Source organism: Oryzias latipes, chromosome 18 (assembly GCF_002234675.1).
Source record: "Oryzias latipes chromosome 18, ASM223467v1".
Classification (NCBI taxonomy): Eukaryota; Metazoa; Chordata; class Actinopteri; order Beloniformes; family Adrianichthyidae; genus Oryzias; species Oryzias latipes.
In genome coordinates this window covers 18,859,615-18,885,570 of record NC_019876.2, presented here as the reverse complement: position 1 = coordinate 18,885,570, position 25,956 = coordinate 18,859,615, and the positions used below count along the sequence as shown (strand labels likewise).

General features: G+C 41.7%; 2 protein-coding genes across 6 annotated transcripts in view; one reads left to right on the top strand and one right to left on the bottom strand.

Moving 5' to 3' along the window:
- ino80b (INO80 complex subunit B) overlaps positions 1-4,230 on the top strand; it is a 4,443-nt gene extending 213 nt beyond the window's left edge. The window contains exons 2-5 of the mRNA XM_004079925.3: positions 55-235; positions 309-478; positions 2,985-3,157; positions 3,237-4,230. Coding sequence (XP_004079973.1) covers positions 55-235; positions 309-478; positions 2,985-3,157; positions 3,237-3,701 — 989 coding nt within the window. The 3' untranslated portion in view covers positions 3,702-4,230. The remainder of the gene's footprint in view (positions 1-54; positions 236-308; positions 479-2,984; positions 3,158-3,236) is intronic.
- intu (inturned planar cell polarity protein) lies at positions 4,016-25,956 on the bottom strand. Of its 5 annotated transcripts, XM_023965815.1 has the most exons (18): positions 24,614-24,705; positions 24,463-24,535; positions 23,107-23,693; positions 20,435-20,520; positions 17,425-17,640; positions 14,608-14,726; positions 13,606-13,695; positions 12,325-12,402; positions 11,888-12,071; positions 10,974-11,027; positions 10,676-10,738; positions 10,348-10,566; positions 9,618-9,710; positions 9,092-9,526; positions 8,101-8,195; positions 7,838-8,027; positions 6,597-6,739; positions 4,016-4,596 (listed from the first exon to the last, which is right to left on the bottom strand). In XM_023965815.1, the coding sequence occupies exons 2-18, from the start codon at positions 24,492-24,494 to the stop codon at positions 4,485-4,487; spliced, it is 2,796 nt and encodes a 931-aa protein (XP_023821583.1). In that variant the 5' UTR covers positions 24,495-24,535; positions 24,614-24,705; the 3' UTR covers positions 4,016-4,484. The 5 variants fall into 5 exon arrangements, with proteins under 5 accessions (XP_023821583.1, XP_023821581.1, XP_023821580.1 ...); XM_023965813.1 differs by lacking the exons at positions 24,463-24,535; positions 24,614-24,705 and adding an exon at positions 25,355-25,956; XM_023965812.1 differs by lacking the exon at positions 24,463-24,535 and having other exon boundaries at positions 24,614-24,854.

The window sequence follows — 25,956 nt, the reverse complement described above, 5'->3', positions numbered from 1 at the left end:
GCGAGCAATGGTTGTTGTTACTTTACCCGGGCTAACTCTGGTTGTCCTCTGCAGGTGATGGCACCCCCAGCCTGCACAGCATCCACAAGCGCAAACACAAAAAACACAAGAAGCACAAAAAGAAGCATCACAACTTCACTGAGGCCCCGGAGCCCGAACCCCTCCCGGCTCCCCGGCCCCCACCACAACTCCGACTTAAGATCAAACTAGGAGGACAGACGCTGGGCACCAAGAGGTTAGCCGCTGGGCCACAGCCACGCTCCAGGTTTAGATCCTTGAATCCCCTCATGGATTGTTGTCTTTTCCAGTGTTCCCACCTTTACCGTCCACCCTGGTGTGGCTCGACCTCCTTCACCATTGATGATCATAGATAACAATGTAGATGATGATGATGATGAACACGATGAGGAAGACGAGGAGGAGGATGATGATGATGATGAGCCCTCAGTGCCTTTGGAGCAGTATCGAGCCTGGCTGGGTATGTTTTGGGAATTTTCTCTGGAGTTGCGGCAGGCAGATGATGGTAATGTGTCTGGTAGGGTTTACACTTGAACATAGTGATCTTCTTAAAAAAGGACGACACAAACACAAAAGCAGCTGGTTGATGACTCACATCTTTTAAAACATAATGATGTTATTTACCAACAGTGTTTCTGAGTTCACAATCTTTCCAGGCATTTTACCTTTTCTTCCCAAAGAAACACACCTCATTTTGTGTTTTCTACATAATGGTCCCACTGTGTCTTGCTTATTGGGGTCAAAACTAAGCAATTCTAAAAGAGAATCAATTTCAACATTCTGTGGGTACAAAAATCTGATTTTGCCAGTTAGTAGTTCCAAGTTCGTCATTTAAACAGACATGAACACACAACATCGCTTAACGGACGAGCAGCACCACCTGACCATAGCGCGTCTTTAGGTTGGTAGTAGACAATCAGATGTTGCAGGACAACTTGGTGAGTCCCGAAGTGTCAGCAGCAGACTTGCATCAAGACACTGAACTACTGGCAGAGTTTGTGACAGACCCAGGAGTGGAGCCCCGCCAGTGACAGACCAACCACGACCATTATTTAAGGACCTCTGGACTCAGACATGGTTTAGCAAATGCCACACAGCTGCAGGCCCATTAACTAGAGGGGTACCAGGGTTTCTAGCAAAACCAGGTGCAGGTGACTCCACTGATACCAAGAGACTACCACGAACATTTACAGTGGGCAAAAATGACCTACACAATGTAGCAATGGTCTACCATCCTGTTCACTGATGTGCGTTAGGTCACCTTGAACAGAAAGTATGCTAATCAGCGTTGCTGGAGAAGGTGAGGTTAATGATATGCCGAGGTCAGCATGGTCCCCAGGGTTCACTTTGGAGGGGATGAAACAGTCTGATCAGACATCACTAGTCAGTGAAAAACCGATTTGGTTATTGTAAATGGTCCTGGCACTGTGTGTTCTTACCTCAGAGACATCATAGAAATCATCATCATCCCCCAGTTACACTAACACACCCCTAACTTTCAGTTCATGGATGATGATGCTCCACCACATCCTGCCAGAATTGTTAAAGCTGGACTTCAGGAAGTGGGAGTCCCTCATATGGTCTGACCAGCAATGTCCCCTGACCTGAACCCCGTAGGGCATGGTTTGGACCAGCTGAAGCAGAGACTGGATGATCATACCGCATCCCCAAGTGACCTGGCAGAACCAGCATTTGTAGCATTTGTGGAAGAGTGGAATGCCTCAGAACAACAACATGAGGCTAGTGAGGAGCATGAGACGTTGCTGTAAAGCGGTCATTACAGCAAATGGTGGAAATACCTGCAGTCAATGTTTGTTATTTGGGGCTATCTTTATTATTTAGGGTAATAAATATCAAACTACCTGTCCGTGAACCGCCACTGTATTGTGGTGGAGGGGTTTTAGAGCTCTTGAGTGATCCCAGGAGTTACGCTGTCTGGGGATTTTGCCCCAGTTTGGGTCTTTTCCATGGCAGACGGCTCCTGGGTGACAAGTCAGACAAAGAGCGGTTCAGAACCCCCTTTATGAGAAGAAGAACGAACAATGATCCCATTACTTTGCACAGATTGGCGTCACAGGCCCCCGCAGACGAGCGCCCAGTCATGGAACTTGGCTTTTGGGACATGGAACGTCACCTCTCTGAGAGGGAAGGAGCCTGAGCTTGTGAGAGAGGTTGAGGGGTACCAACTATATATAGTTGGGCTCACCTCCACACACAGCCTGGGGTCTGAAACTCCATCCCCTCGAGAGGGGTTGGACTCCCTACCATTCTGGAATTGCTCATGGTGAGAGGCGGCGGGCTGGTGTGGGCTTACTTGTGAGCCCAAAGCTCAGCTGCCAAGTGTTGGAGTTTACCCCAGTGGACGGAAGGGTCATGCCCCTCCGCCTTTTGGGTGGGGGACAGGTCTCTGGCTGTGGTTTTAACTCATGGGCCAAACAGCAGTTCGGAGTACCCGGCCTTCTTGGTGTCTCTCGAAGGGCTACTGGACAGTGTCTCAACGGGGACTCCTTTGTCCTCCTGAAGGGCTTTAATGCCCACGTGGGCAACGACAGCGGCACCTGGAGGGGCGTGATTGAATGAAAATGGTGTTTCTTTTCATAAATTAATAGTAATATCAATGCGACATATTTAATTAAAATTCAGACCAAACAGGAAAAGCACTAATGTAATTAACAAAATCCCTAAGTTATTGTGAGTAGTGTAAATATGTTCAGTTGTTGAAAATGATCTGAAATAAGTTGTGATGTTAAATGGAAAAAAATTGGTCTGATCAAACACATTTTGATGACAACTGATTATGTTAAATAACCAAAAACGAATAACTGTGTTCAGTTGGTAAATTGTCTATATCAGTAGATTTTGTTTCCTATCTGTTCCAAAAACAACATTTGGATTTTTAGTTCAAATCTAGTTTTTTTTTTTGCATTTCTTGTTGTGAATCACGACAGCTCTTTCTTTTTGGACAGATGAAGACAGCAACTTGGCTACATCCCCCTTGCCGGACATGGACTCTGACTCCATGCTGTGCGGGCCCGTGGACGAGGAGGAGAGGTGGCTGGATGCTCTGGAGAAAGGAGAGCTGGATGACAACGGGGAGCTCAAGAAAGAGATTGACGAGTCTTTGCTCACCGCTCGACAGGTAAGAAAGGGACACGACTGGAAATGGTATGAAACGATCATCACACGTGAAGCACTTCTCTCTGAATATTTTTCTACAGAAAGCCCTGCTGCACAAGCAGCAGAGCCAGCCTCTGTTGGAGCTGCCAATGGGCTACAAGGAGAAGGAAATGACCGCAGAAATGATGCAGAAGCGAGAGGAGCGAGCTCGCAAGAGACGCCTGCAGGCCGCCAAGAAAGCTGAGGAGAACAAGAACCAGACGATAGAAAGACTAACCAAAACCAGCAAGGCCAAAATTAAGAGCCTGAAGGACAAGAGAGCAAAGCAGAGTCAGTTTCCCATGGTTCGGTACATCGACTCCGCTCGGGGGATTTCCATCTCCTTCCCCACAGGCGTTCCCGGTCCGGCCACGGCACCTCCTTGTCCCATGCCTCCGGCTCCGGTCAGTTGTGGGGTCAGCGGCTGCACCAACAGCAAGAAGTACTCTTGCTCTAAAAGTGGGGTTCCTCTCTGCAGCTTGGAGTGCTACAAAAAGAACCTACTGCTGGTTCAGAGCGCAGCGTGACCTTCACCCGCAGCTGGGATCACTTTGGACATCGGTGTGCTCGGATTTATGTCACACACTCATGGCAACACAACTGTGGATGGTGGATTTTGAACTCTAGACTTGTTCTGCAGCTGTGCAAACTTCTTATCAATCATCATTTTGTTTTGTATATTTTCAGTCTGTGTATCGTAGGTTGCTTATTATTTATGATCTGTAAAGCATCCAATTACTAACAGCTACACAAAGTAGAATATTAAGGTTTGAAAGGGTAAAAACGTCTTCAACATCAATACTTCTTAAATAATGTGTTAAAGAAAAACATCAGGTAAACCTTAGGGGAAAAATAAGACTTTTAATGTTAAATAGTATTATTTATGCAGAAAAAAGGTTGGTTTTCTCACAAAACTGTACAATATTTAAATTAATGCCTTAGTGACATTATCAGCATAGTTTATCTGTGGCAACAGCAGTTTTTTTTTACTTAACCCAACTTTGTGAAGTTAAAGGCAGCAGATGGTTGTATTAAAAAAGGAGGGGGTGGTATGTAGTCCCTGTCTTTTTTTTTATACATTTGGAGCCATGTTTACACAATAGGAGGAAAAAATCCCACAGAGCAATTAGCCTGAAACTAAAGAAAAAAAATCTGTCGGGTACATTTAGAGCTTGGTCCTTTTATATAAATGAACAGAGACAGCAGCATAAACTTCCTACCCTTGTGTTTAAATGTGTCAGAACAACACAATGGTTTCATCTTTCTGAGAATGAGGCGGCTCCCCCAACACTCAAAAAGTGCTGATGCTTTTAGAAAGCCAGACCAAAGGAGAGTCTGAACGCCATCTCCACAGGAACCTCCGCCACTGAGTCATGGAAGCACACGTAAAACTCCTGAGGTACGGGCTCCAGCAACATCCGCCTGAAATGACATCATCATCACATGAAAAATCACCTTATTTATTCAGAACTAAAGTAAAACACCAAAGGAAGGATTTTCAACTGTTTTCAGTAGAAAATGTCATTTTTTTTGTACTTCAGCGCATTTATTTTGGCCTCTTGAGTGCGAGTCCCAGGTTGTCATGGCAGGAAGTCATGACCTTACAAAACCAGATAAGTCTACGTCTCTTACAAGGTTCTGTTGCATCTTCCCAACCTAAAGTTTTGCTGATTTTTCAGCATTTTCTTCACAGTAAATTATGATCAGCAGTTTCATGGTTAATGTAGACTCCATGCAAATGGAGAACCAGGACTACTTTTCCTGCAAAATTCAACTTAGCCCAACTTTAAAGACCCACTGGGATGAAAATAGTCTCTTTGGTGTTTTGATGGACAGACAAATATGCTTAAATAGAGCATTTTTAACCCTTGTGCTATCTTAGATGACCCCAACCTTGCATTGAAGTGTTCTCCCTACCATGACAAAGGTGGATAAAGGTGGGAAGATTTCATGTTATCCATGGACACCAGTGAGGTTCACAAACCATTGAAGAAAAAAGGTTCAGCGGACTGTCTAGTGGGTCTAGATGACCCGACTCCCAATGGTTAAGTGCCTAGGATAGCACAAGAGTTAATCAAATTTTGGTGAATCAGGAGCAGGTGTTGCAGTTTGAAAAATATATTTGTGATGTAGGAAATGTGCTTCCCTGCTTCGCTCCATTCTGATGCATCCACTTGCAGACAAATCCATGAACGTCTTTGTTTTCCTCGTCTAATCTGGTATCTGGATCAAAACTGTATCTTGCTCAGATATTGCTCGCTTTTTTTTGTTGCACCGTTAATGTTAGGTTGGGAGTTGTGAGGGGCTGTAAACAGATGGGGGAGAGGAAGTGGGGGCGGGCGTACTCTGCACCAACAGTCAGAGGTACATGCTGTATAGTGATACTTCGCTGTAGTTAGGCATGCAAAATAACAGCATAAAGAGTTTCTTTTTTTTTAAAAATGTTATCTTCCAAAGTTTGTCTTCCTGCTTCTCTTGTATTTACTCTGGACTCAAACTGTTGACATTTAGTCTTTATTTAGTCTTTATGTAATTCAGGATTATGGAGAAAATAGAAAAAAAAATCTAAACAAAATTGGTCTAAAAATCAGTTCTTCAAACTGAAAGTATTCTGACCGCACACACAAAAGCAGCACTTTAAAGCCCTTGCAGATGATCCAATATGCTGCACGCCTCACTCTGTCATTGCTTGAAAAGAACTCATGTCTTCAAGTCTTCTATTTGCCGTCTGGATCCGGTTTAAAGGCGTGTTCTAGCCTACAGAGCTCCACAGCTCCTCTGTACCTGAACACTGATACAGGTCTATACCCCTATGCTCTGCAAATGAGTGACAAAAAGAGGTTCCTGCACAACATGGAAAAAGAGCAGAAGCTAAACCTTTTGGTTTTCTGACCCCACAGTGGTGGAATGACCTTCTCATCTCAGCACGCACTGCAGCCTCATCTGCAATCTTCAAAGAAAACAGACTCAATTTGCAAAAGGCATTTTTCTTACAGCACTTTACTTTGTGACTCTGATCCAGTTCTGTTCCTCATTTGTTGGTGGTTTTGGAAATAAAGTGTTTGCTGAACTGAATAAGTAAATCTAAGCTTTTGAGAAAATTGTGTCAACATGTTTGTTGATTTGACAATCCAGTCTAAAACTGACATCAATTGATCAGTAAGCTCAGCATGAATTCTCCATCAAATAGTTTCACTGAATGCTTCCTATTCATGCAGACTGAAGTTCAGACAGCTGCTAACATGAGCACCAAAACGGAAATGTGTGCAGCAGCTGGAGCAGCTCTCTTTCCTGTGCTTGACAGTCCAGCTGCTTCTGCTGCTGTGGAACTGAACACTAACATTTGTGTGTTTTGTGGTTTTCTGCTGCCTTAGCATTTAGATGAATGGAAAATATTTGAACCAAAGTGGGAGCAGACTCACCCTATAACCCAGTAAGTCATGACAGGGGCTTGTTTCTTCTGCTCAGTCCAGTTTTCGGGTTTACACTGGAACAGAACGCCGTGCTCTTTGATCGGACCGAAACCCAGAGCAGAGCTTTGAGGCCGCTCTGCTGCACGACGGCTCTGCCATAAAAATAAATAAATAATTATTTTGAGAATTGGTTGCTGGTTCCTTTAATTAGCTGCACACTGAAAATTAAAATTAGATTATACACAAGTTTTGACTGACTCACACTGCTGTCTCACCTTTGTACACATTATAAAGCTGCTTTAAAACCCAACATGGACAAGAAAGAAAATATAGAACACAAAAGTACTGCAGTTTAAAGCCTAGCAAAAGGATGCAACAATTGAAGAATATGTGCTTAAGTAATGTATAAAACCAACTTAAGTATGCACTTTGCAACACAATTAATCATATCTACAGTCTGTTACAGTTAAAGCAGCTTAAAAACCCAATCCGATAAAAATTGTGTTTTTGGAGTTTTTCCACATGTTCTTGCTGCTTTTTTCTCATGATGGAAAACATATTTAAAGAAAATTAAGATCAAAATTGCATTTCCGAGAATTTTTAAATTTCAAATCATTGTAAATCAGGAGCAGACAAAAAAATGCTGCTTGAAAAATAGAAACTACATTGGGCAGGCCACAAGCTTTCTGCTCTGCTCCATTCTGATGCATCCACTTGTAGACAAAATGGTCTTTGAACGGCTTTGCTTTCGTCGTCTGAGCTGGAATCTGAATCTAAACTGTACAGCTGGATAGCTCCAACACTGTTTGCCTTGTGTTTTGCTGCTGATGGGTTAGGGTTGATGTCTAATCCCACTCTGCAGAAAATATCTCTTAAAAACGACAGGTTTTTTGATTTAGGCTAAAATCATAATTAAAAGACAGCTGGGAACTATTTTACAATAGATAAAAACATGATCAGAGTGGACTTCTAAGCATAGCAGAGAATAAGGGAGGAAGTAAGTCAAGTCAATCACCATCAAATAAACAGAGGATTTCTGAGTTGAAAGAAACTAAGAACTAATGGTGAAAAAAATAGATGACAAAAGAAATTCTGGAAGAAAGCCAAATGTTCTTTCATTTAAGGCTACTTACAATAAAATATCACAAGACATTTTAAATGAGAACATCGAAACATAACTTCTTTTACCAGGACAAAGACAGGAAGTGAATGCAGGCGCTTTAATGCCTCATGCTGGAAACACTTCTCACCCTGGCTGGCAGACTCTTCTGGAAGGCAGCGCGGATGGAGAGGCAGCAGTGGTGGAAGTTGCGTATGAGCTGTGGATGAATGGATCCACTGAGCTGAGCCACTTCTCTGTGAGTGGGAGCGATGAAGATTCCCTGCACAGTCTCCATCAGAACGTAGTGGAACAAGGTGTTCTCTGCTCCTGATGTTAGTCTGACAAATATGGTGGTTTTAAAGATCCAGAACCTGAAGGTTAAGTTAACAGATTATTCTCTCAGTCACATACTTGATGGTGTTATACATCTCCTCTGTCTCCTTCTCAGTCAGGATCTTCTTCAGGGAGCCCAGGTAGAAAGGGTTTGGGTGCTTCAACCTGGACATCTAAAAAAAAAAAAAAGTATAACATTTAGCCTCAAACATTATTTGTGATGAGTTATTCTGTTGCTGTATGTTAACCTAGAACTCCAACTTAGAAACTATTTTGAACATTAAAACTGATTAAATAAAAACAGTGGAAAAAGGATCAACTAAACCATCTTGAATGGAACTAATATGATCCTCTTTTCTCTGATTTTTTTCTTTTCAGAATTAAGCTGCATGGTGGAGCAGTGGTTAGCACTCTTGCCTCACAGCAAGAAGGCACCGGATCAAGTCCTCGCTGAGGGACCTGCAACAGTGAAACAGAATCACCAAAGTTTCTGGAGTTTGCATGTTCTCTCTGTGCATATGTGAGGTTTCCTCGCATCATCCAAACACGTCCTTCAAAGGTTAATTGGTTAGTCTAATTGTTCATTTTATAAAACTATCATTCAAAATCTCATTTGTTTGATTATGAAAAACAAATGACTTAAACTAAACAGAAAAGCTGATTTTTTTTTACAAAAATAAATAAATAAAAAACAGCTTGAAAAGAAAACAGATGAACAGAGCTAATACTATAAACTTTTCTAAACCATTTGCTAAAACTCCACCCTACTTGCTCACCAGAATCCAGTAAATCCAAAGACTTGACCTCACGTTTTATTCATTTATTTGTTTGTTACTTTCTTTATTTACCTGTTTGTTCATTCATTCACATTCCTTTCACCTTGTTTGTTTTTCTGCTCAGACATTTATGGATTTGGTGGTTTTCTGATTATCAGTTTTGTCTGTTTAGGGTGATAAAAATAAAACTCTCTGCTCAGTCTCCATCTAGCTCTGTTCAGCTTGTAGGTCTTCTTTGTTCTTGGTTGAAGCAACATTTCTCACAGGCTCCATCAGATCTCTATCAAAGTTACCTTGAAGAGGCCTAAACTGCCTCCATCACCATCAGAACCTCCAGACCCCAGCGAGTCTTGTCGACCCCCCAGCTTTCTTGCTGAGTCTGGTGTAGAACGTGGACTGAGACCTGGAGGTACTTTAGACCTGGCTCCAGACCCGGCATCCGCCTGTCCTTCAGTCCCACTGTCCGACAAGCTCCTGTGTGGACTGGGCTTTCGAGACTTCTCTCCAAAAAAGGTCCGACCTCTAGTCCCTGAGGAGGAGGAGCCTTTAATGGCCCCAGCAATTTTACTCAAAACTGGGGAGGACGACGTCAGGCTGTCTAGTCGGTCCCGGGCTGTAGCGGCAGGGAGAAACCAGTCGGCACAGGACAGGCAGGGAGCAGGTGGAGCATTTAAACGCTCTTCCATCGCTGCTTCCAACACTTCCAGCTGCAGAAGGGTAGCTTTGACCTGTAGCCCAAAACACCACAGTGGGGTTTAACTCCACATTGATCAACATACTTTACTGAGGATGCTCAGCATTCAGGACAAGTTAACCCACCTGATCCACATAGACACAGTCTGGTCCGGAAGAGCCCAAAGCTGGAGAGGCACAGCCCCCCGCTTCCAACAGGACACACTGCATGAAGTGCCTCTAAGGGAAGACAGAAAAGAAAACAGTTAAATAAACATTAAATGTTTAAAAGATGACATGAAGAATAGTGGACATATGTAAAGACGAGAAGACACAAAGCTTCACTATCAGGGGTTAACTATGTGTGATATCTTTGAACTCCATACTTGCTGTTCTTGCAGAAACACATCCACATTTTTTAAGTTGTTGAGGATGAAAAAATTGTCTTTTTCATGTCAAATCTAAGTTTCTGTGGATTCAGTGCAGCTGGTTCTCTGAACTGAAAGCACTTGGGTTTGCTTTTATAATTGAAAGCTACTTTAATAACTAAACAAAATAGAAGTAAATCGATGTTTCAGTCCTTGAATCAGTGTGACATATAATAGCTTAAGTAATAAAACTGAAAAAATCTGACTTTTACGGAGTGCAAAAGTCATGTGATCACATGGGAATTATAGCATAAATGTTTAACTAAAATAACTTTTTTATTTATATGTGCATTTTCTTTTTTGCAATCTTGTCTCTCCAACTTTCTTTAAGCTGCATAAAACCAGAGAGATTCTGCATCTGACCCTTCCCGTTAAACTGTTGTGTGATGTAAGCACCTAAAGTTATAATAGATAAACCCAACAAGAATGCAGTCAGATTTTCTCCTCACCAGGCCCACAATAAGGAGGAAGTGTCTTCCCTGAAGCGGGCTGTAACCTGGCATGGAGCTCTCGCCTCTTTTGGCTCTCTGCTGGGGAAACACCTCTCTCCAGATGACCAGCTGACCCACTCGCTGCTCTGTCGTCAGCGGGAGAAGGCAGTAGTGCTGACAATACAGACACACATCCAGCAAGTCCTCCTTTGGTAGATGGTTAGCAATCAGGTAGGACTGGAAAGATGGTTTAGAGAGATTGGTGAGTAGATTATGAAGCAGAAATCACATCTAGAACTACAGCATGAAAACTGAGAAATGTCATTTTTCAAATAGTAAAACCTACCCTGTAGAACAAACAGGAGCCCAGAATTACATACAAGCGCCTCAGGCCAAAAACGTCCTCAGACTAAAACCAGGAAAACAGGGAACATGTAAGAAAATGACAGAATAAAAAAAGGAAATGAGGACAGAAGGAGACTCAGATTGACAGCTCCTGTTTAAAATGTGGTAAATCAGGTATGTGCTCATCTTTAAAAGACAAACATATTCATATTTAAAATTTCAATATTTATAATAGTGTATTTGTATTCAGTGATTTTATCACAAACATAAAAATGTGTTAAAATGTGGTTGTTTCTCACCATTTCACCAAAATCAGAGGACTCAAAATCAGACAAAACTGTATCCACCTCCGTCTGTGAAAAAAAAAAAAAACCCTAAATGTCAGATAATTTGTGCCTTTTTAATTTCCCACTTGTTTGGTCAGTAAAAGTTGAATAAACTCTTATTTTATGAGTTTTAGGTTCAATAATACACTGTAGTTGAAAAGATGAACACAGGAGGGCACCAGAGCTGCAGATGGAAACTGGACCACAGCACCAGTTAACTCAAGTTATGATGATCTGTTCAGGATTTCAGCCATATCTGGGATAAAATGTGGGGAATGCTGGAATATTCCATAAACATAAACATGTTATCTGCAAGAACAGTTAAACTTCAAGGAGGCGCAGGAGTGCATTCCTGTTTGATAACTTTCTTTACATGTGGAGGATTGAGGAGACCGCACATGCAGGCAGCAGAACTAAATTTAATCAATAAACTAAAACATTAATTAAATAAAAAGCCAACTAAAAATTGTTATGACAAAAGGCTTGAATGACAAGGAACCTGGTATGACATAAGTTGGAAACAGAAAACTTTCACCCATTGAGGATGTATTATCCGCCTGACTACCAGAAATGCAATTTGTCCTCTACAGAGGACATTTCGAAACCTGAATATCTCCCAATCACTAAATGCCAGTGAATTAACTCCTTTTGGTATCTACAGAGGACATCTGATGGCTTTTCAATGATAGCAAATGTGACTGGACGGGGCTCTGGGAGTTTTAGTTTTTGGTGGATTTAAAACAATTTGCCTGGACAACATTTTTTTTGTCTGGTAGTCAGGAGGCTAATCAGACTATGTTCAGGAACTGAACTCTTTTTTTAGCTTACTGCTAAGTTCTTGAGCCTGAAGCTTTACAAATGCTCCACAACAGTTCACACAAGCACACCTTGATTTCTGCAGGCAGAGTAAGCCAGCGTACAGCCGGTAGTCCATCAAGGAATAGTGTCCCTGACATATCTTGAGGTGGCATCGGGGAACCTTGGGTTAATCGTGAAGGCTGAATGAGCTGCTGGAAAAACAGGCAGAAGAAATGGTCCAGCTTGGGAGCATGGTCCACTGTGCAGAATGCCCTGCAGAGTACAAGTGATGCTGAAGTGATACTGCAGAAACTTTTAAAACTCCTGCAGAATAGTCACATTCTTTATAAACAAAACAGAGGACTAGAAAAAACTTGAGAAAGAATGATCAAAAGAACTTTGAGTGACCATGTGGGAATCATCTTGGTGCAAAAACAGAACCCTAATTCTTGATTAAGCAGAAATCGGAGGTTTGCTTTCCGCCGCTTCTGTAAGCAGAACCATGGAAAAGCCAAGAGTGACCAACCTGTCCAAAGAGCCATACATCACTTTTAACGTTCGCACGACGTCTTCCACCACCGTCTGAAGACAGAGTAGAGGAACCCTGCAGGAAGAGGAAAAAAAGACGAGCATAGACCCGTCTGATTTTCAGTATCAGCATTATTCACTCTGATCCCATATTTGAACACAATTTTAGCACATATGAAAAAAACACCATTGTATTAAAGCCACAAGCACCGTTGTATGGTGCGCATGCGCTACCCGCTCTTGCAAGCCCCCCATTACTCCCTTTTTTACCTGCCCTCACTGGGTGAGCGGCTACTTCAGGTCCTTCTCTTTTCCCTTCTTCTTTGTCACCCTTTGTTCAGTTTGAGTCAATAATTATGTATTAAATTATCCTAGTATTCCCATATAAAATGTAATAAAAAATAAAAATAAAAAAAAAGAAACAAAAGGGCTTGATAAAAATATCCGCCGTGGCTATCAGAAGATGCATAAGCCCTTATTGTAATAATAAAATCTGTCCAACACAAAAGGTCTTCAGCTCTTATCGTTTTGCTCAGTTGTTGGACAGGACAAGTAAAAAAAGAAAAAGAGCAAGCAACAACTTTTGCAAGCTCGCCATGCTAACACCGTTCCAAATCTACAACTTCTAATTCAAATAATTTATTCCAAGGAGTTAGTGGGGATAGATTGAAATCTCTAGGAGTTGAACATTTGTAGAAGGTACTAAAGGTGTTTTCGTTTTAGAAAATTCAAAACGGCAGCCTCTTCCTAGTGTCAATGACAATTCGATTGTGGTTGTTGACTTAACCTGTTGCTATTAGCACCAAATCATTTTCACCTGGTACTAGGTTCTGACAAATTTTGGTCAGTTTTTGAGTATGTGGTTGGGGTACAATTTCACTAGAAGACAGTAAGAGAAAGAAGAATTGTGAAATCATTACAGACCTTGCAGTCCAGAACTGCTGCGGGACAGTCAATTATTCCCTTATTCAAGTCGTGGTCGTATCACTTTTTAAGCATGAAATGTATTTCCTAGTGGTGAAGAAAAGGCTCACACATTTGTGAAGTTATATAATTGACCAACGTAAATGATCACAAAATCATTTTGGAGGCATGTGCACTTCAAAGAGGCCTTCATGATGAGGAGGGAAGAGAACGGATGGTCTTTCTCTGATTGTTTTTGCAGATTGGGCTGTCAAATCGTCTCTTCTCAGAAAAAAAATGTTTGGAGACACTTCCCCCCTCAGAGAGCTGAACCTTTCAAAATATAAAGGATGTGTTTGTTGCTGCCTCCCTCTACCTCTCAGCAGGAAGACCAAGGACGAGCAAGTTGTTGTTCTCCTTCCAGTAGCCGACGTGAACCAGATGTTTCCCCAGCAGCAGAGAAGAACTGAGACGGGAAATAAGACATGCCAAAGTCAGCTGACAAAGTGAGCGGCAGAGTCGGCATCGATGTGAGCACAAATGAACTGCTATGTTTTTCAACTGCAAATTGGGAAAAAAAACTCAAGAGTTCAGGAAAGGATAAAAATAATATATGAGCACAAGTCTTTTTTCCTCTCAAATTCTAAAAACATCTGGTTAATTCATATTTCTAGAATTTATAAGAAAAAAATAAGACTTTCCAACTGAAAGGGAAGTCTCTCATAGGTTAATTGGTTACTGTAAATTCTCCTATAGGTGTGAATGTGACTATGCATGGGGGAGTGATTGTGGCCCTGTGACAGACTGGCGACCTGTCCAGGGTGCCCCTGCCTTCGCCCGCAAGTGGCCAGGATAGGCTCCAGCAGCCCCGTGACCCCGAAAAAGAACAAACCGATTAGAAAATGAATGAATGAATGAATGAATGAATGACCTGAAAGGAGTTCAAAATTAGGGAACACACATTAGTTTCATGTTTGGGTTTAGTTCGGGTTAAAATTCCACTCCGATCCCCTTTAGGTCTATTCTAAAAGTGTTCCCAGTGGTCTCTCAATGATGATTATGCCATTTTAAGGCAAAATCAAAAAACCTATGTCGTTTTCTGCAGAGCGGCAGTACATTAGAAATAGGCTCGTAAGTAGTGGGCGGACCCCGTTGGCGTGGAGCAACCCCACCCACATTCCCTCTCCCTGTGAAGTGGAGCATGGAGCTTGTGGCCCACCCAGCGTATTTTCTATGTCACAAATAAGTTCTTTTTTTAACAGAATCTTTTTTTGTCTGCTACTGATTTGAAATAAAGAAACACAAAAAAAGGCAGTTTTAAGCTTCAATATAAAAACACCATTTTCATTTTAATGTACTGAAAAATAATGCTTCCGACCTGGTTATGCGCCCTCCTGTGACGTTCTCCAGCATGTCCGACAGAGTGAGGAAGATGCCCCTCACACCCTTTAGCTGACTGGATGCCTCAGAGACGGGATACTGATACAAGATTTCTTCCTGTGGACGACAAAAGCACGGTTGAAGCGCTGCTACGTTTTTGCGAAATCATAGCCCAGGTTTTCCATCGACACTTTTGGTCAACCTCACAACTGAAAAAGATGTGAAATAACTGAGTTTAGAGGCTGCAGGAGCCACAAGTTGATGTTAAAGACACACAAGAATAATGGATCCATGAGCCAGTGGATGTGTCATCCTAAAAATGTGGTTTGCTCTGACACTTCAGATGGACTGAACAAAAAGCTTTGCACTGCAAGAGATGGCAGAGTTTCAAGAAAGTGTCCTGAGACAAATGTGACATTTAAAGAAATGCACAAAAAAGTAACTGTTTTCTTTAAATGTATTTTACATGAGTGTTTTTAGTGAACTTCACACTAGTTTTATTGCATTTTTTAATTAAAAAAAAGCGGATTTTTTTTAACACTTTGGGCAAATGTAGCGCCTTTCTTATGAAGTTTGGCATTCTCCCTGCACTCTGAACTTTTCCAGAATGAGGGGGATGATGGAGTGCAGGGTGAAAGGATTTGGAAACCTTGAATGAACTGCTTCTAATAGCCTTGGCAACCAGACTAAAGGCCTAGACAACCCAGTCAGAGTGAGGGCGAGTGGCATTGGGAGTTGCTGAAGTGTGAGAAGAGCACTTCATCTGTCTTGATTATACAGACTGGCAAAGAAAAAAACTCAGAAAAAAAGGAAAGAAAGCTCACGTCAACAAATCCCTGCAACAGCAGAAGTCAGAAATACCACAGCCAGGCCTCTCCACTTTCTACAACCCTGCAATCAAAGGACTAAGAAGTCAAGAGTCCAGAGGATTCCTGCGTTTAGAAAATCAACCACTGGCTGATGTGGCTCCACACAAACCCTGCTCTCCATCTTCACTCCTATTTCATCCAAGAAGGAGTAAAAAAAAAAAAAACTGGCAGGCACAAACACAGTTAGGATCTGCAGAACAGTGAAGTACAACCCTCAACCTGAAATTAGCCGTCCACACAGACGCATGATTACAGTGTCGGGGGTGTCAGTCAGCAAACAACTGCAGCTTGCTTTCCTCTGCAACGCTCCGCTACAAGTGAGCTGCGTCCTCTTCCAGAGGATTTACAACACCGCCTCGCAAATGGCTCCCATTAAGAAAAGGAAATGTTTTATGTTTAAAGACTCCCTAACTGCTGCCGCACACAAAGAGATTATGTCGGGACAGAACCTGGTTCACACCATCGTGGTAACGGATCTTTTTTGACAGGTTTTAAGAGCTTTAGATGTGCTTCACCTGCTCCCCATGGGATTTGACTGCAGCCAACAGCAGTTTTCTGAAGATTTAGAAAACCTCTTGCTCCTGAAGTTTCCCGCAACTGTAGTTCTTCGCACTAAATCATCTGGATACACCGACAAAAATATTTGAAAGAGCTGGTCAAATAGGATTAAACAGTTTTTTAAACCAAATACCGGTACATTACAATCACAAACAGAAGACTTTTGTGTGTTGGATGGGATTTTTTAATTAAGTGAAACTCACCAGGATGCCTGTAAAAACACCAGATCATTCATACATGAGTTCAGCTGAAAGGTCTTTAGCCTGAACCACTCTGAAAACGGTCACTTTGGACTTACCATGTGATTTAATGGAGCAATGGATGAGACAGCTTTATTATTTCATGTACTTTGCTACTGCTGGCTTTTTCTGTTCAGCTCAGTCAGACCAGCTCAGGATGCTCAGAAAGTAGGGATGTAAAGATACAGATACGTAACAAACATCGGTCAAGCACTGGAAGTAATAACAGTTTCAGTTGGAAACCGCAGACACAAACAAGATTATGTGGGTAAAAAGGTATAAAATCGATTTTTTTTTCATAATGACAAAAAACAAGAGGCCAAAAATGCCAGGTTTTAATGTTTCAAGCTGATATGTAAAAGACATTTTGTTTTTGTTGCTTAAAATAAATTGTGCCAGTGAGAAAAAAAGAGTTTCTCAGCTAAAAGGGATGTTCCATTATAGCTTTAAGTCCAAAATGAATAATAAACATCTATTATATACAAAAGAATTGGACTGTATATGCGAACTGGACTGAGTGACCATGACATCATCCATAGAAAACAGTTTACTTCCAGCTCCCACCAAATGAAGTCAATTCAGTTGTCATTTTTTGGCGATATGGATGCCGCCATGTTGGAAACAGACGTCAATCAGTAGTGATTGGTCTGATCAACGTTTCTACGGCAACGCTCTCGCCAGTTAGGCGTGAGCTTGTTGGAAAGCCACACCCATTCCACTTGAAGGTGGGCTTGGGAGAATGTGTCAATCAAACATATTAAACATTCGATGTGGGGGCCAGCGGGCACCACCTACTTTTATTGAGGCATCACTTGATAACTTGAATACCTTACATTAGAGAAAAAAACATCATTTAAAACATTAGAATGAGCTAGAACATGTTAACAAAAAGGTCACAGATCAAGAATGATTATTCTAAGAAAAAGAATGACTGAGTAAAAGCTGTTTATTTCTCTATAGAAGTCCATGGTATTTTGGCTTCTTGGAGCCAGCGGGTACTTCCTGTATGGAACGTGAGGGGGAAGGAGTCACTCAGTCCAGATCTTTTACACACTCAATGGCCAAGCAGCTTCTTTTCCTGTTACCCCCCCCCCCTCCTCCCCAGGTGGATATCAGACCTTTTGACAGTTCCTTTAGCTGCTTACTGACCTCTTCCTGCAGCGACGATGAGTCCAGTTTAAGTGACAGGTACATGACAACGTGTGGGATGTGTCCCAGTGACATTTGCAGTTCAGCCGTGTCCTCCCCCCACAGCAGGCGCACCAGCTGGCTGACCGGTGGAGAAGCCTTTATCCTCTGAGTGGATGAAGTGCCCCTGGCCTCGTCCCTGTCCTTTAGAGCTACGGTTTCCAACGTCAGCCTCACCTGCAGGGGGGTGGGGAGAAAGACAAGAAAAAAAGAAGAAGAAAAGTGAAAGAATGAAGGATTACATGACCTACAATATTAAGAAGGTGTGGAAAAATTATTAAAAGAAACATTGATGAAGCTGCCTGTCTAAAGACCCACTACATTTGCATTCACACACCACTCGTCCTAAAGGGGGGAAAAGAGGGACAGAGAAAGTGATACAGTCATCTAGACCGAACCGCAGCATGACAAAGAGCTGGAATATGTGGCTGTGTGCTCGGCAAAATGAAAACCAGACCACTGCAAACCCACAAAAAAAAAACCACTCAGGACAGCAGATAGGGTCTGTCATTCATGCACAAGTTCTACTTTCCATTCTGTTCTATTTTCAAAAAATGTAACTGAGAAAATTAGGATTGGAGAGAACTCTGTCTCGAGTGAAATTATAACCGACACACATGGATGCACAGTGAAATAAAAGTAGACTGTCCTGTGAAAAAAATGGATGGTTTTCTATGTTCGATCTAAAATAAGAATACAGTTAAAAGCAGCTACAGAGACAAAGCGATAAAACAAAAATAATTCTCATTCTTTGCATACTTGGTGGAGAAAAACCCAAACGACGAGCACAAAAAACCTCATCACATTTAAAGAAAGCCACCTGTCAGAGTCAGCTATGGAGCTGTGCTGTTGTGGATGTAGGAGCATCAAACTCAAGAAGGAGCAGTATGTTAACACAGGGGTTTGAGACATCTGTTTGAAATCACCGGGAAAACGGGTTATGAGGCTTGAATGAAGGAAGCCCACAGAGCCCAGAGAATCTTGCCAAAAACCACCGTGGACTCCTGTCAAGCCCTTTCAAATCCAAGCTGTTTTTGGAGAACAACATTCAGCAAATGGTTTTACGGTTGTGGCTGATTGGTTTACACTGAAAAAAACAACAAAAAAGTACTATAGCTTCTTGTAATTTATTTATTGTCTTTTTCTATGTTGTCCTGTTAAAAATATCGCATAAACGTCCCACTCCAATCATCTTTTTGATATATTGTAAAAGTGCTCCCAGTGGTCTTTTAATTATGATTATGCTATTCATTTTCTAGGACACAGCATCTGCAAAGCAGCAGAAGTACATCAGAAATTCACGTCTAAGTTGGTGCTGAGTAAGCTCGCCCCCATTTTCCAACACCCATCTGTTTGCATCCTCTGACAGCAATATTGGAGCCATCCAGCTGTGCAATTTTGAACCAGATACCAGCCCGGATGAAGAAAACAAAGATGTACATGGATCCATTTGTAGACAAGTGGATGCATTGGAATGGAGCAGAGCAGGGAGCTTGTGGCTTGCCATAGCAGCTTCTACGTCACACCTACAAGCTTTTTCCAACTTGATTTTTGCATCTGCTTCTCATCCATAACAATTTGAATAAATAAATATTCTGAAATGCAATTTTAAGCTTAATTTTCTTAATATCTGTCCTCTATCATGAAAAAAAAATGCCACAAGAACATGTTAAAAACACCAAAAACATGATTTTCATTGGGGTGGGTGTTTTAAGATTGGAAGGATTTAAATCCTTTCTTTGGGGTTTTACACTTAAACTCTGGTGTGTGATTAGCATCTAAGGAAATGTTGTCTCAGTGAGATGCACCTGAAGAACAGAACAGAACAGCCTGCAGGGCTGACTCCTACAGCTCAAACCTCCCAAATCTCAGTAGATCCTCTTCCTGTTCTTCTACTTACGCCGGAGCAGGACTGAAGGACAAAAGAAATTTTAAAAAAGCCAGGGATCAGTTTGTGCCTGCAGTTCTGTGGTGCTTTCAAGTCCAAAAAGTAAAAGACGGCGTTCATGTAGCTTCTGAGCACGATCCTTCCCAGAAGCCTCCATTGCAGCCTTTCTGGCGAGTTGCTATGCTTGGGCTCCAAGCCATGCTGTGATAGTAATAGTTTGCCACAGATTTATCCATATTGTATTTTCATTTTTTTAGGATTTACATTCTATGCCAGATAAAGCTAAATGTGCGTTTTGAAAACGTTTAAAGAAGAAGAGGCCAAACGGGGGACATCTCTGGATAAAGAGGCCGAGTGGGCAGATTGCAGCACTTTCTCTCATCATAAATAATAGAAATGTGGTTAGGATGGAGAGCACTCTAGTATTCCAGCCTGCTGAAATCACTCATTTACCACCCATTCAGGGATGGACGTACGCAGAGAGGAGACCCTGTTCTTCGTGTCTGGGGTTAGTAAAGACCACTTTTGACTGGCTTTAATCCTTTCAAACTGTTTTTTCAAAAATAATAATTACTTTCTGGGTTCCAAAGGGGCTGACTGCACGCAGAAAACTTCGCCCTACATCAAAGAATCTCCCCTGACTTCCCAGTTGTGCCCCCCCCAAAAAAACTCCTTTTTACCCTACAGGGTAATTTTGCTTCTGACTTATAATCTTAAAATTAACTGAGTTTCCAAACCCGCAGCTTCCCGTGGCACAAAATGAGAGTCGCAGCCAAGTTTGTCTGCCATGCTCTCCACCAGCACTGCATGCACTCTGTCATTTTCAAATTCCTACTTTTTGGAGGTCTGGATTTTTTTTTAAATCCCTGCTGGATCAAAGGATCATAACTCGGTAATGGGTGGTTTTCTTCTTTGGACCAGTGACAGTCCCTGCTTTCATTCAAGACACTACCATCTACCAGAAGACCCAAAAGTATTTTAAAGCAATTTATATGAACAATGGAGTCAGAATTAGAACCTGGAGGACACGTGAAAAACAATGAAAAAACAAGTGTACTTCTGTAGTTTAGGTACGAGACTGACCTGTGCTGGTCCTGGGATGCAGGACAAAACCCTCTCGATGTTCTCTGGGGTCACATCAACGTCATCCACAGCGACAAGAACGTCACCTGAGCATCCGATGCAAGAAATGGATGATCATTCAGTAAAATAAGGGAATATAAACCAAAGAAACACAAATTCAACGCAGTTTTTAAAGCCATAGTCAATAACAAAGATTCAAAGTAAATGCTTTAAAAACTGTTAATAAAGCCAGGTACTTCTCATCTTAACATTAAGATAAAAAATATAAAGGTGGTTGAGCTTTTGCAGAGGTTGCACCAGTCATAAAGTATAATTCTCTTCAATTGCATGCATTTTTCACCTTGTAGACAGACTATGGTGATATATGGAGGCCAAAAGTTTTGAAAAGATTTACTGCCCTAACATCAATCAATCTCATTCAGTTCTTAAGTAATAAGTACACTTTACACATTGTTGTGGTCATTTCAACTACAAATCAAATGCATCATTTTTCTTCTCTGATACTTTCTGTCTGTCTGCGTAACAATGACTAGGACGTTGTATTAACAGCAGGGGGTTTGAGTATGTGTTTGCATGTTGTTGAAATGATTACATAAGTACAGGTCCAGTTGCATTTTCTAAAACAAATACAGTGAGGCAAAAAAGTATTTAGTCAGCCACCAATTTTGCAGATCAGAGGGAGATCCTCAGTGGTGTCTAACATTTCCTAATAATTGTTCCCACAGTGGATTTCTTCACATCAAGCTGCTTACTTATCACAGATTCAGTCATCCCAGCCTGGTGCAAGACAACAATTTTGTTTCTGGTGTCCTTAGACAGCTCTTTGCCTTTTGGCCATAGTGGAGTTTGAAATGTGACTGAGGTTGTGTACAGGTGTCTTTTTTATAGATAACAAGTTCAAACAGGAGCCATTAATACAGGTAATGAGTGGAAGATAGAGGATCCTCTTATAGAAGAAGTTACAGGTCTATGAGAGCCAGAGATCTTGCTTGTTTGTAGGTGATCAAATACTTATTTTCCACCATAATTTTCAAATAAATTATTTAAAAATAAAACCATGTGATTTTCTGGATTTTTTTTCTTCTCATTTTGTCTCTCATAGTTGAGGTCTACCTATAATGAAAATTACAGGCCTCTATCATCTTTTTAAGTGGGAGAACTTGCGCAATTGGATGAATGGATGGATAAACGTTCATTTACTCCTTGTCTTAAGCTATGTTCACACCACCCTTGGCAATGCACATTCAAGCGACCATGCGTGTTCTGGGCTTCCGTGTTCAAAATCCGCATCATCATGCATAGCCACACAAGTTTTTACAACCATTTTCAGGCATTATATAAAAAACACGTGGCCATTGAACACGTGTTGAAAGGTAAACCAGGTCAAACTTGGATCAATTGATTTTGGTAGTAACATATGGATGATGTGCCCTTTAAAAGGTCTATACCATGCTATTGGTAAGCCTTTTATTTTAAAGAATATCAATGTATATGATAATAGATTACCTTTGGCACACAAAAGAAAACATATTTAATTAAATATTAGTTCTTTGCCTGAGGTCTTTTCCTACCTAGGAGTAAGACAACTTTCTAAGGCGCTGGCTTTCTCTCTGTGGGTGCTGCCCATTTCATGACGTCAACCTAGAGTTGGCCTCTACAGCGATACTGTATCTTGTCTACGAAATAAAACATCCAAACTGTTGCAAAGATGATGTACACATTGTGCATATAAAATGAAAAGGTTTAGCCAATCACGCCTACTCCGCGGAGATAGTGTGTGTTTGTTAGCCTGAGGGTGGTGCTGGCAGTGCAGATTCTTCCTGGAAGGGGCTGTTCTCACCTGTATACGTCAGCTTGTGAGAACCGATTCTTCCTGGAAGGGGCTGTTCTCACCTGTCTACATCAGCTCATGGTGAACTCGCTCGTTTTCGTGGGTTGGGAGGGGCTGGTGCTCAGAGCGATGGTTTTAGAAATACCACTTTGGGGTTTGTTTTCATGAAGAATCAGCATTATAATACAATTAAAAGCTAAAAAAAATGATTTTGTATGGTATAGGCCCTTTAAGTCACGGAAGTGCCAACCGTTTTAAATTGATCATGGAGGAGAAATGAATAATTGTGGTTTGTGCTCGGCTGGGATGATATCACACCAAGTATTTCATATATCGGGATAGAGTTGTGAAAGAAAAAGCCTGGAGCAAGATTTGCCAGTTTTGCACCGTTTCGAAATTTTGCTTCAAGCCTCTTCCAGCTGTAGATTGTGAACATGCGCTTGTGAACAGTAGAAAAAGAAGAAGCCCCTCAATGCTAGTCCAATGTGAACACTGGGCTTTATACGCATTCAAAAACCTGCGTTTAGTGCATCCTTGAATGCGCGTCACCTGCCTAGTGTATCTGTGGCTTCAGAAAGGTAAACAGAGATGTAAATCCTTTCTGGTTCATTCTAACTTATAGAAATTGCACAAAACAAAACCTTAAATCTTGGTATGAGATGAGGTGTTTTACCTGTTACCTTCTTGATAGGTGTAATCCTTAAAATTAATGGTTGAGGTTATTAAGAATGTTTTTGGGTAGCCAAGGAACACAGCTCTTAAAAAAGATTGCTCTAAAAACAGTTAACAGACAAAGTTATGATGGCGATTACATTGAAAATGGCTGAAATTAAGGTCTTACCAATAAAGATTCGGCCACATTTTGTTGCTGGACTGTTTGGTACCAATCCATGAACAGTCAGTCTTTCCTCCTGCCTGAGCACTTCAGGGTCTGTCTGTCCTGTGCTCCATGTGGGGTGATGTACCACTCCCAGCAGCGCCTCCAGCAGGCTTCCTCTGTCACTCAGAAGGGGGGAGGAACCTGCTAGGCGTTTGGGATTGAGGTAGACACACACTTCCTTCAGCTGCTGATGAGCTCCCTCACCCTGACGCTGACCTGTCTGGTTTTTTAAAATGGAAGCTGGTGGCGATGAAGTGTCTCTGCTTCCACTGTGCGGCTCCCTGTGCCGAGAGCGCCGGGATTTCCTCCTCAAGATTCTGGCTAACCTTTTAAGTGTGGGAGCAGCTTTGGTGTGTGAGCTGTGTGGCTGCTTGTTGTGCACCGTGATGATCTCTGCTTCCTTTTCGCTGAAGCGAACGTGGTTGGTGGACATGCAGGGATTTGCTGTGGCCTGGGCCAGAGCCGCCTCCTCCTCGCCTTCACTAAGCTCCAGGTAGAAAAGTTCCCCATTCTTTTGAATGTTGTCAAGCCATTCTGGTTCCAGCTCACTGCAGAAGTTTGGATATTAGAAAGCATATTAAAGTCAAACTTGGATAATCTTTTGATCAATTTTAAAAGCATTCCCAGTGGTCTTGTAATTATGATCACGCCAGTTTTAGCCAAAATCAAAGAACCTGAGTTGTTTTCTAGGACATACGTTCTGTAGTTCGTAGAAATTGATCTCTGAGTAGTCGGCGGGACCTTTGGCATGGAGTAACCTCGCCCCCTTCCCCTCCATGTGGATGAGAGCTCTCTGTTTACATGCTCTCCCGCTAGCTTACTGCCCCTCACAATGCTAAAGTAAAACATTACCGGTACAACAAAAATGGCAAGGAGCTACCCAGCCGTCCAATTTTGAGACAGATACCAGCTCAGACGAGGAAAACAAAGAAATCCATGGATTTATTTGTCTGCAACAGAATGGGGCGGAGCAGGGAGCTTGTGGCCGCCGAGTGTATTAACAAATATGCTCTGTTTTAAACGGCATTTTTTCGTCTGCTTTCTGATTCACAATGATTTGAAAAAAGGAAACACACAGAAATGCAACTTTGAGTTGAATTTTCTTAATGTGTCCCCCATCAAGGGAAAAATGCCACAAGAACATATTAAAAACACAATTTTCACTAAAGTGGGTCCTTCAGCAGAATAGTTATATTATATACATATAAATAAAAACTCTATAGAATAATAATAGTCACAAATAGTCCATTTTCGTCGCTTGGTGTTCTGGTTAGGCATAATTATTCAGAAAGGTTCGTAGGTTACAGAACCACTTACATTTGTTGAATTATATATCCTTGCCTTTTCATTTAGGTCGTTTTGTGTATTAAAGCACGTTTGACAGAGACGTCTACAGTGTAGAATAACAGGTTAGAAACGCAGGTCTTTTATCTCTACATAACTAGAACAATCCTCGTCGTTTTCTTACTTGCTGGAGTCAGAGTCGCTGAAACTTGATGTGGAGTCACTGCCGCTCTTGTTCTGATGCCTAACTTCGTCCTTATCCGTCCTCGTTTGAGGTATATCTGCACTACAATTAGCCATTTATTTCATAATATTTTCCTTTTAAGGATAACATCAAAGGAACGCCGAAACGTAGTTAATTTCAACTACATCTGGCTGCAACGACCACTCGCCATTTTGTTTGGATGGGGGGGGGGGGACCGCTCACGGAGGGTCACGTGATATCTACCCCAGAATCTAATTGGTGGATTGGGCAGTTGCCCCTGACAACACAGAAGCCAACTTTTCTCGCTAGAATGAGGTTTAACTTGAGGTGTGTGCTTCACAAAATAAAATGATTTGTCTTTTCAAATGTTACGTAGATCAAATATATTACCGGATATTTTCTTAATGGGGTCTTAAAATCGTCAGCAGTTAGACGTCACAAATCCAACATTGCGCACCAAATAAACGAGTACTTTAAAATTGACTATTTCTGTTTTGATTTGTGCACGCATGCGCCTTCCTCTCTTCTTAAATGTTATACAATTTTTATTTCATTTTATAGTTTATATTACTGTCCTAGCTTCTCCACTTCTCGGTTGACCTGTTTTTAACCCCCCTAGACATTTCTGATAAATTTGGTAAAGACTAGTTTGCCTTTAAACATACCCGTATGCAAAACCGCACGTGGTCGTGTAAAAGTTAATGTTACCGTTTGGCTCACCTGTGCAGAAGGACGCTGCGAATAGAGTCGAAATCCTCCAAATTCTTAGAAAATGAACATCCATCTATCGAAAGGTTGAACATCATTTGTTTCATTATTTGTCAGAGTCTATCCGACTCTACTGCATCATTGGCTGATCAGTAATTAAAGGGGCAGTTTGAGTTTCTTAAAAAATAGCAGCACATGTCAAATAGTCCGGACGACTTACTCCGTTTCTGGCTGCATGATTGCTATAGCGGGCGACACGGAATCCCCTCGATTCCTACGTCAGTCGAGATCTTGATGGTTGAATATCAAAGCCCGTGAAAGGAAAAGTTAATCCCAAACGCGCTCCTTTAAAAAAATCCTCATCCCTTTAAGTATTTCCCCAGGCAGCGGGGCGGAATTTCACGCTCATTTCTGCTGCTGGCAGGAGATAGAAACAGCCGCCACATAAACATACTCTAACTCTCGTTAATTGTTTCAACAGCTTTTACACTAATTTGGGATGTCTAAATGATCAAACTGGACCTTTAATTTGACATTATTAGGTCTAAATGTAGCCCGTGAATCACAGTACAAGTTCTCCAACGCATGTGCTCGCATCATCAGAGAGGAGTTTA